We start from the raw sequence: 9,773 nt of genomic DNA, 5'->3' as shown, positions 1-9,773 counted from the left end.
GTCTAAGGGGAGCCTAAACTGTTTAAACTGAGACGTTTTAAGTATTTTTATTGAATATTAATCAGAATCTAACATTCAGACTTCTTCCAACCTTTTTCAAATTATCCCTCGGTGCATTTTAAATCTTTTAGGAAGAAAGATTTAACAGAATATCGCTTGTTTTGATGCAGTCAAGTATTTTACAAGTAAACATGCAAAAGAGAAATGTAGGACAAAGCTGCTTTATTCACTAAAATAAAGCAACTTATCAACAAATCAGGGTTGACTGCAACAAAATCACTTCAGCTGGTGCATCAGAAAGATTTTTGTTTTGATTTTATTATTGTTTTTGCTTTTTTTAAATTATTTTATGTTGAGCAGTAGATGTAGCAGCTGCTACAGGGATTAATGAATGCGCTGTCAGATCTGGACCAGCAGGGGGCAGCATAGCCCCGGTGGCTCCAATAATAACCAGTCAGTTTTGCTTCTGGGCAGAAAGGAGTTAAAACGTTTTAGCTGAGTCACATTCCTCCTCATTCAGTGGCAAAAATGCACAGTGACACGTACAACTCTGCTTTATGGATTAAAATAATAATAATGTGGTCATGGAGAAGTAAATTTAGAGTTTAATTTTACACTTATGAGAAAAACTTGGATATAATTAGTCGAAAAGCCATAAATTTGCAAGAAAATTTTTTTTTCCATGATTATAGGCATCAATTTGTGATGTAGCCATATTCGCCGATATTGAAAAGTCAGAAATTTGTAAGAAAAAAATCAGCAAAACAGTCCCACAACATGACGCTGCCACCTCTGTGCTTGGATGGTTAAAGGCTTCCTCAATTTTTCTCCAAATGTAAAAATGGTCATTATGTCCCAACATTTCCACTTTAGTTTTATCAAACCACAACACCCGTCTCCAAAAATGAAGATTTTTAAAATGGCTTCTTTCTTTCTGAGCAGCATTTCAGCCCATGTTGGTACATGACACATTGCACTGAATATTGATGCGATGATGACCAGCTTCAGCAGAATCTTTGTGCTGTATTTAGCTTTTGTTTTGGGGCTAATCTGCAGATTTTGGACCAGAAACTTTAATCTCTGGACACAGAACCCGCCTCCTTTCCGAAAGGCCTGATAATTGGACTTTCCCATCACGTCTAGATTTGTGCATAATTCCTTGAACAAATGAACGCAGCACCTTCCACAGTGAACCAGACCTGAACATCTGTACCATCCTCTTCCTGACGTCTCAGCTTGTTTGTTTTGACTTTCTAATCGTGTCAAACCAGAAAGCAGTTTGTTCCAGGTGTGGCCTTAAAATACAGCGACAGGTGTGCCTCCAATTAACTCAAACGTCTGTCCAAAGTCTGGACAATCACCATCATTTAAAGAGATTGTAAAACCTCTGACTTTAAAGAAATGAATAGATAAATCTGATATATTTTCTTGTTACTGTAGCATTTAGCAAATGTAAATAATCCTAGTAATTCTGACCAACCTAAAAAAAGAAGTTTGGTCTAATTTAACTTCAGACAGTGAGGTAAAAAAAATGTAAACTACATTCCTAAGGGCTGATGAAACTCTTCAGATCTGTTTCTGGGAATGTATTGAGTTACATCAGACCTCGCGTTTGGACACTGCGTCGCCTCCCACTTCCTGCTCGTAATAGAACATCTTGTTCTGGAAGCGCCTTTAAATCAAGGTATCCCGCCCAGGTGTGACAGGGAGGGTGCTCTAATCTCCTGTCTTCATTGTGTTTGAGCAGAAGCCCAGAAGGGTTTACGTTCCCAACACCTACACGGTGCCAACGCAGAAGAAACGCTCCGAGCTCCGCTGGACCATCAGGAACGATCTGGCTAACCGTCGCCTCCCACAAAAGTTTAATTCTCAGTTTTAAGCTGCACAATTTTCAAAACTGTTTTTGTACTTTTTACAAGTATAATTATTTATTGTGACATTCATAATAAACAAATAAAACAGTCTCGTCAGTGAATTTGTCACAGATCAGTTGTTCTAAGGGAAGTCGGAGTACGGCAGTTTCAGCGGGTAAAGAAACGTGTAACGCTCGTCGTGCCAGAGGAGCTTCTCCTCCAGAAACCTGACCGTGTCCAGAGTCAGGATGACGGCTTCGTGTTTCAGCATGCTGTGCACATTCAGACCTGACGGGGGAAATAAACGACATTTAATCCAGTTCAGTGTTTTGGCCAGTATTTACTCTTATTCTTTTCTATCTGCAATGGCTCTAATACACAGGTTGTACTTTACTCACCGATGGCTGGAATAAGGTTAACTGTCTTTAGGTTTTCTGTAGCCTGGAGGATATTTTCAGGGAACTCTTCAGACCTAAAAGCAGCCACAGAATGAATTAGAATAGAAAACTTATTTGCTCTGATTTACACCAGTAAGGTAAGATACTCACACATCAACCAGCAGCACAGACTCTCCCCAGTGTCTGCTTTTGATGAGCTCCAGAAGGTACTGGGAGTCTGGCGTGGGAATGTTCAGGGAGTCCACTACGTGAAGGTATTGCTACAGAAAACAGGAGTTCAGAGTTATCAAGAAATTATGGGGACAAGTGATGGGCAAGACCAGCTGAAAATGTAGCTGCACTAACCCAAAACTGCTAGACTAACAGTGAAATTAGCCGAAGCTAAAGTGTAGCGCTTTAGCTAGACTTTAGCTCAGATTACAATTTAAGCCTACCACAAATCTTCAGCAACAATGTGATTTTGACATAATTTACAAGTTCTATAATATAAATAAAAACAATATTCTCATTTTTTTGTTAGTTTTTTTTTATTAAACTAAATTATTGGGAAAGAAAACGTTAAAAGTGGAAACAGAACTACTGCACAAACGGTTTTCATCCTCTTCAAAATAAGAGCATGACTACTTCAAGAATTAACAGTCGATAAAAATTTCAACAAAGATGTCATACTTTTCTGAACCGAAAGTTTATGAAACAGGGAAGCCAATTAGCGCTTCAGAATTTATCCAGAAAATTTTTAAAAATTATTTTTCAAAGTTAGCAAAAGTGCTAAACGTAAAATTAGCTCAGCTATTAGCACATTAGCTAAGGTGTGCTCACCACTGGAGACAAGTGACACCGCGACATCGATAAAAAAAAAAAGATTAAATGATTTTATTTAAAACAATTACTCTGCAATCTAATAGGAATCACCACTAAATAATGTAGTGCAATGACTTAATGCAGAATAAATTTAATATAATCTACATCTATTACCAACAGAATCCTTTGTTGTACTTGTTGAAGAACAATCCATCATCCTCTACTTGCACACATGAACTGGTTAGCATTAATAAACTCCATATTTTTAACATAAGTTACCTACATTAATTATTTTCCATGCCACAGCTGACAGTACTATACCCAACTGAACTGAATATCATATTTACCTGAGCCATCTTGGAGCTTAGTGCCACTTTCAGCCCCTGCACTCGTACTTTCATGGGTAACATGTAGTAGTAACTTTTGGGTCCTCTTGGCCCATGAGAAACTCCGCCTGAGGGGGAAAAAACAACGTGAATCCTTCTGGATCACATCAGCAAAGGAAGCTACATCTGAATTTATGGCTCAGCAAAGAAGTTAGCCTTCTTTATAAGTGCAAAAGTTTAGTTTAAGTGGAGGGAATTTATTTAAAAATGAAATTAAACAGCAGATGAAGCTACCTCCTCTCCACAGCGGTGATCGGATGCTTCCATGGCGAGCTCTTCCGCTTCCTTTTTGGTTCCATGGCTTCCTGCCTCCGCCTCGCACCTCTGACCTCACCTTTGTGTTAGCATGACTCTGTGAAACGTTAAAATAAAGTCAGATTATTAGTTGTTTCTATCACAGCCAAGAAAATAAACTTAGAAAAACAAAGTGACTCTAAAAAACTTCTTTTAAATGGATTATTTTCTAAAAAAAAAAACAGATAGAAATTACTTTTTAAAATCCACTTTTTTGTTTTCAAAAAGTGGATTTTATTTCAATCATCCCTTCTGTGTGTTGTACAACAGAGTATTAGTATTATCAGTGGCGTAATCAAAAGTTTCAAAATCCTCCTACTGATAATGATTTGATGCTGATGTGTTAAAAGATTTATTGCTTCTTTATCTGTGAAACTGATAGCATAACTTCACCATATTGTCAGCATTCCTCATTTTAATTTTCTGGTATTTTTTGTGCAGGAGTTCTCAAAATTCCTACTTCAGAGTTCTAATATTATGAATTTATTCTGGTAATATTAAAACTTTATTCTTGTATTAATTAAACTTTATTGTTGTGCGACTATACATGTAACATTATGACAGCTAGTCCTTAGATAAGGAAACCCAAACTTTTGGTTCAAAATTTTAAACCAATTATAATAATTAACTAATTAATCATACAGTTTAATAACACACTGCAGCACTCAGCACATAGAAATAATTTTGGTAATTCTAACTGACAGTGAGAAAAAAATGATGAAGGTAAACTTCTGGTTTCAACTGTATTTAACTTACAATTCTTTTGTAATTTCTCTGCCAGGTTTCAACAGCATGTAGAATATCAAGCCTGTATTAAGAGAACGAAGATCAGTTTAAACCTGCAGTGGTCTCAGTGTCTTAATTCAGCATGATGAAAGGTTTCTACATACCTTGGAGTCACCGCAAAGACATCAGGGTGGAGTTCAGTCAGTCCCAACGGTTCGCTGTCCTTACTCTCCAGAGTGTCCACCCACGTCCGCACGGGCCTCAGGTGAGCAGGAAGTGCCGCATCGCACTTCCTGATTAGAGGAAGGGAGGAGTCTTCTGGAGGTGGAGGACGCCCTGCAGGAATAAACGAAACAAGTGAAGAGAGAAATATTAACATGTTTGTGTTAATCAGCTGTTAAGATCGAAGTCATTTAATTAACCTCCATGTCAGACTTACTTAATCTGTCAGGATCCACAAGATTAGAGGGAAGGCGTAAGTTTGGAGGGAGAGCGGTCTCACTGGAGAAAGATGAGGCAAACTGAGGAGAGAAAAAATAAATAAAAATACTGAAATACTTATAAAGAAAAATACAAGTTTTAAAATGTAATCAAACACTTTTAGCTGCAGCTGAATGCAGGAATACTAGATGAGAAGACCTTTCATGAAAACACATTTTGCTGGACTACAAATTGTTATTATTTAACATTCGAACTGGAAGACATTTTAAATATCCAAAGTAAACAAAACAACAGAAACAACTAATAAAATTAATTACAAAGTCTCTGTAAACAAAAATGTTTATGTGCTACTTGAGACCAAAGGTCCAGACTGAAGATTTTTGTCATCCAGTTTTTGGCAGAAAAAGAGAAAAAAGAAAAATAAATAATGGAAATGGAAATTATGGTGGTAGTGTTAATTTATCATGTGATTAATTGATTTATTCCGACAGGCCTAACAATGCACATTTATTTAAACTACCCTACCCAGCTGTAGAGTTCTGTAGTAACTGTACAGTATTTTATTATGCTGTAAATTTGTCCTTACTATACAGTCTGTTGTCCTTATATTGTTTTACCTTAGAGTGAATCTCCTGAATAGGATTCTTTATCTGACCCTGATTTCTGACTGCTATTGAGACCAGATATTCACTTAAAAATGCATAAAAAGACTTAATATTATTTTTTGTCCTTTATTTAAAATTAAATCGGAATAAACCTTTTCCGTCATGGTTAATAGCAGGTTAACTGTGTTATCTTTCTCTCACTTTCACTACATATGACGGTAATAACAGACGGACTGCAGCATGGAGACCGCTAGCTGGGAATAACTCACCCTTCGAGCCGCTCCTCTGCTGAAAACCAAACAGGAGAAACGAAGCATGTTCTTTTCTTCTTATTCTACCAACAGAATTTTTTTCTATCTCTGTTACATTTAAAAACTCCAAGTCACAGCAACAAACATGACATACTGAGGCAGCAGGAAAGGTCGTGTGACAGCCTTTTCCGTAAGCTAAGATAGAGGCGCATATTGATGACGTTTATGGAAGTTCAGACATGCGCAGTTCACACAAAGTATTTTTTGAATAAACGTTGTTTACAAATAATACAATAGCAAGCCATATTCGAGAAGAATACAAAATACAAAACTAAGAATATACAGAAGACAAAAAATAAAGATTTAAATTTATATATAAAAACATTGTTAGATGTACAAACAAAATGATTGATAAAGTCGAAATGGAAAGAAAAAAGGAAATTACATTTCTGGGGGTGCCATTAGACCACAAAATCTGCTGGAAAACACAAATTATACTATTTAGAATTATTCATAGCACAAGTAGGACTTCATGAGCATTCTTTTAAAATCAAATATATTGAAACGCTGTGATTTGGTTAAATTCAGAACTGCACAATTTATGTTTAAGCAAGATACAAAGAGCTTCGAGAGAATCTTGAGAATCTATGACAAGTAGAAAGGTAATAAACTTAGAGAGCGTTAAGATTAAAAAAATAAAAAACATCCCACATCCCAGCATGTCCATTCAGTAGGAAAATAATAAGTGTATGTGTGTGTGTGAGGTGGATCTATGGAATGGATTAAATAATTAACTGAAACAATGTAAGGATATGAATCAGTTTTTCAAAAAGAAGATACAAAAAAGATCTTTTTAAATTGTTATAAGATGGGGGATGGGTGACAATGGTACATTTTCTTAAAGACAAACTAACAGGTCTGTAAGAGTCAGAAATATTGCTAGTTGGTTGTTAAACACTTATTTTGTGCTATAAAATGATAATTAGATAAAAATCGTACAAGGTAATTTTCTGGATTTTTTATTTCAGATTCGGTGTTTCAAATTCAAAATACTTTATTGATCCAAAAGGAAAATTAAATAGCCTCAAAGGGAAATTAAATTAATTGTACATTTCACAGTTAAAATGTGCCTACGATGTAAATAGCAAATCTCTCCATTTTTTTGTAAGTTGAAAAACTTCACAAATCGGCAGTGTATCTCCAAAAATTGTTATCCAGTATGACAGAAGAAATGGCAAAAGTCATGAAAATGAAGGAATTTTATTTATGATTTTTAATTATTCTGAATACTGTAGTATATGTGAACACATGTAAAATAAACCAGAGATGTGAAGATGGTACAGAAGCTTCATAATACATTTATATCACTGCCAACACTTTTGGACAGAACTGCATGCCATACTAATAAAGAAACTACTTTTCTGTTATTAAGGGGGAAAAACAAGCAATTCAATAACATCATCATTTATGCATTTTAATGTTAGAAATTACAAGTCAGTTTAAGCTAAAATCAGAAAATATGTATGTTTAACTATTTCATCCAATGATCCTTCGATTACAGAGAACAGGCAACAAACTATTTAAAACTTATAGATGATTCTTTTTAAATAGAATAAAAACAATTTATTGCACAATGTCATCCAATAGTTTCAACATCAAAACAACTAAATAACAAATAGAATAGTATTAAAAAAATTAAATGCTGTAAAATATTTTGAGCAAGTATTGTGTAAAATAACAAAATGTAAAAAAAAAAAAAAAAAAAAAAAGTTTTAGCATATTATAAAACAACTGAAAAAAATATCCGTTACAATGCACTTCAGCCAAGCTGCAAATGGTTTTATGTACAAAAATATACAGAACACACACAGCAACAATGGTCACAATAAATAAAGAAATAAAGCAAAATATTAAATATACAAAAGTAGAGACATGCAAGTGCTCCTGTGACTATACAAGGTTGTAGAAAAAGTACGTTGAGCCCTTAAGGTAGTTTTCATCTGGAACATCAAGGTCCATTTTTGCTGTTGGGAACCCAAGCCCACTGGTTGTGTTGTATTTACTCTTCAGAAGAGCTTTTTTGGGGAAAACAGAGACAAAGTATCCTCCTGAACCATCAAGGTTATTTTGAGGTAAACCATCCATACTGTGATCTCTGCTACCATCTGGCAATCTTCTGCTGTTTCTGGGGTCAACATAAACCCCAGAAGATGGGATCCATTGTGGATGGTTAGATTGTGCACGGAGGTCTGGTTGTGAACCCCTAGCTCTAAGCACATGGTCTCTCCCTGTGAAATCATCAATGTTGAGATCTGAACGGTTAAAATCAATGTATTGGTGTAAACCTTGATCCACTGTAGGGTAGCTGGACCTCACATTGGTTTTAGTATATTTTTTATTAAGTCGAATGTCTTGATCTATGTCTAAATCCGGTCTTTTCAAACTCATACCTGCCATATCTGATCTGCGATTCTTATACGAGACTCCCTTGAAATTTATGGAAGCATTGTCAATGTTAAGATCTGGAGATCTTAGATGAGGACTACGTATGTCTATCAAAGAAGAATTCATACCCATGCGTGCACCAATTAAATCTCCTTTCATTCTTGGGTCAGAGAAGTTCATGTCTGGTTGTCCAATGTTGCCATTTACTCTCATATTACGTTGTTTTGCACTCAGCTTTGGACCATTTATTCCATATTCAGCTAGATCTAAAGCTGGCAAACTAAAATCAGAATCTCTCAGCTTTGGTCCTGATATTTTTGGACTATCACCAGATATATTGGGCATGTTAAGGTCACTTGTTAGGTTAGCATTGAGGCCTTTTGGCATCTTCATTTGGGACTTTTTTACATTTGCACCAGGTAAACCAATATTGCCATCTGGAGTGTTAATATCCAACTTGGGAGCCTGAAGGTTGACGTTTGGTGCACCAAGCTTAGAGGAGTTGACTCCACCTTTCATGTTTGGCGCTCTGAGATTCAGTTCTGGAGAATTGAGGTCCGGATTTAATTTCACATTTTGTCCCTTTGGTAATTTAGCATTAAAATTTGGTGATCTGAAATCAAGTTCTGGAAAATTGAGGTCCGAAGTTAATTTCAAATTTTGTCCTTTTGGTAATTTAGCATTAAAATCTGGTGATGGGAAATCAAGTTTAGGGTCCTCTAGCTTCGGACTAGAAAATCCCACATCAGGAATTTTCAAGTTTTTCAGTTTAAGTGGTGAAGTACCAAATTCAACATCTGGAACATCAAAATCAGGTATGGAGGTTCTGAAGTCTTTGTTTGGTAAACTCGGGTTGGGAGAATCAAGTCCACCTTTTATTTTTGGAATATCAAGATCAGAGCCACTTAACTTTGAACCTGAAAATCCAACTTTTGGCATTTTCAAATTATACTTTTTATGATTCACTGATGGGCTCCCAAATCCTACATCAGGCATTTCAAAGCCTTTCATCCCACCCTTGACCTTCGGAGCTTTGACACTAAAATCTGGTGACTTGAGATCTGCATTTAAGTCCAAATTTGGACTTGAACCTGAAAGGTTCATTTTTGGCATCTTGAGTTTTCCTGAAGGACCCTTAGCATCCCAGTCAGGACCTTCAATTTTAGGCACATTTAGCTTTCCTGAGGGCATGTCTAAGTTTGCCTTTGGACCACTGAGATCTAGTTTGGGGGTTTTAAAGTTAGCCTTAGGCATATTGATGTCGGGCATATTTATTCCACCTCTGAGATTAGGTCCGGAGACGTCGAGATCAGGGGATCCCAAATCCAAGTTGGGCCCATCTATCTTTGGACCTGAAAGACCCAAATCAGGCATCGTCAGGTTGGGCTTTTTGAATTTCCCAGACAGGTCAGGCATGTTCAAATCTAGATCAGCTTTAGGTGCTTTAAGATTTAGATCAGGTGCATTTACATCTATATCTGGACCATTTAGGTTGCCGTCAAGTTCAGGTCCTTTGATGCCTGGGAAGTTAAATTTGGGCATTTTCATTTTAGGCATTTTAAGCTTTCCTTTG

At 36.2% G+C, this 9,773-nt stretch overlaps 3 protein-coding genes across 3 annotated transcripts in view; 1 reads left to right on the top strand and 2 right to left on the bottom strand.

The window, feature by feature from the left end:
- Positions 1 to 1,964, top strand: part of hyls1 (HYLS1 centriolar and ciliogenesis associated) — a 10,952-nt gene extending 8,988 nt beyond the window's left edge. Inside the window, exon 12 of the mRNA XM_007574655.2 lies at positions 1,748 to 1,964. Coding sequence (XP_007574717.1) covers positions 1,748 to 1,879 — 132 coding nt within the window. The 3' untranslated portion in view covers positions 1,880 to 1,964. The remainder of the gene's footprint in view (positions 1 to 1,747) is intronic.
- Positions 1,899 to 5,980, bottom strand: mrpl4 (mitochondrial ribosomal protein L4). The gene is made up of 9 exons (XM_007574656.2): positions 5,774 to 5,980; positions 4,898 to 4,979; positions 4,623 to 4,794; positions 4,489 to 4,540; positions 3,673 to 3,790; positions 3,400 to 3,506; positions 2,402 to 2,511; positions 2,252 to 2,325; positions 1,899 to 2,141 (listed from the first exon to the last, which is right to left on the bottom strand). The coding sequence occupies exons 1-9, from the start codon at positions 5,819 to 5,821 to the stop codon at positions 1,996 to 1,998; spliced, it is 909 nt and encodes a 302-aa protein (XP_007574718.1). The 5' UTR covers positions 5,822 to 5,980; the 3' UTR covers positions 1,899 to 1,995.
- A 1,016-nt stretch (positions 5,981 to 6,996) lies between these two features.
- LOC103153665 (neuroblast differentiation-associated protein AHNAK-like) overlaps positions 6,997 to 9,773 on the bottom strand; it is a 17,099-nt gene continuing 14,322 nt past the window's right edge. Inside the window, exon 6 of the mRNA XM_016662083.1 lies at positions 6,997 to 9,271. Within this exon, the coding sequence (XP_016517569.1) occupies positions 7,706 to 9,271 (1,566 nt within the window). The 3' untranslated portion in view covers positions 6,997 to 7,705. The remainder of the gene's footprint in view (positions 9,272 to 9,773) is intronic.

Source organism: Poecilia formosa, unplaced genomic scaffold (genome assembly GCF_000485575.1).
Source record: "Poecilia formosa unplaced genomic scaffold, Poecilia_formosa-5.1.2 Scaffold358, whole genome shotgun sequence".
NCBI lineage: Eukaryota > Metazoa > Chordata > Actinopteri > Cyprinodontiformes > Poeciliidae > Poecilia > Poecilia formosa.
Note: the sequence above shows the minus strand (reverse complement) of the source record. Positions and strands in the feature narration are given on the sequence as shown.

Excerpts from the sequence above, each read along its gene's own strand:
- mrpl4 (XM_007574656.2), bottom strand. The coding sequence starts at position 5,821 with ATGCTTCGTTTCTCCTGTTTGGTTTTCAGCAGAGGAGCGGCTCGAAGG. Across the intron at positions 4,980-5,773 it reads GCAGAGGAGCGGCTCGAAGG|TTTGCCTCATCTTTCTCCAG; the intron begins GTGAGTTATTCC and ends TTCTCTCCTCAG. Across the intron at positions 3,507-3,672 it reads ATCACCGCTGTGGAGAGGAG|GCGGAGTTTCTCATGGGCCA; the intron begins GTAGCTTCATCT and ends TTTCCCCCTCAG.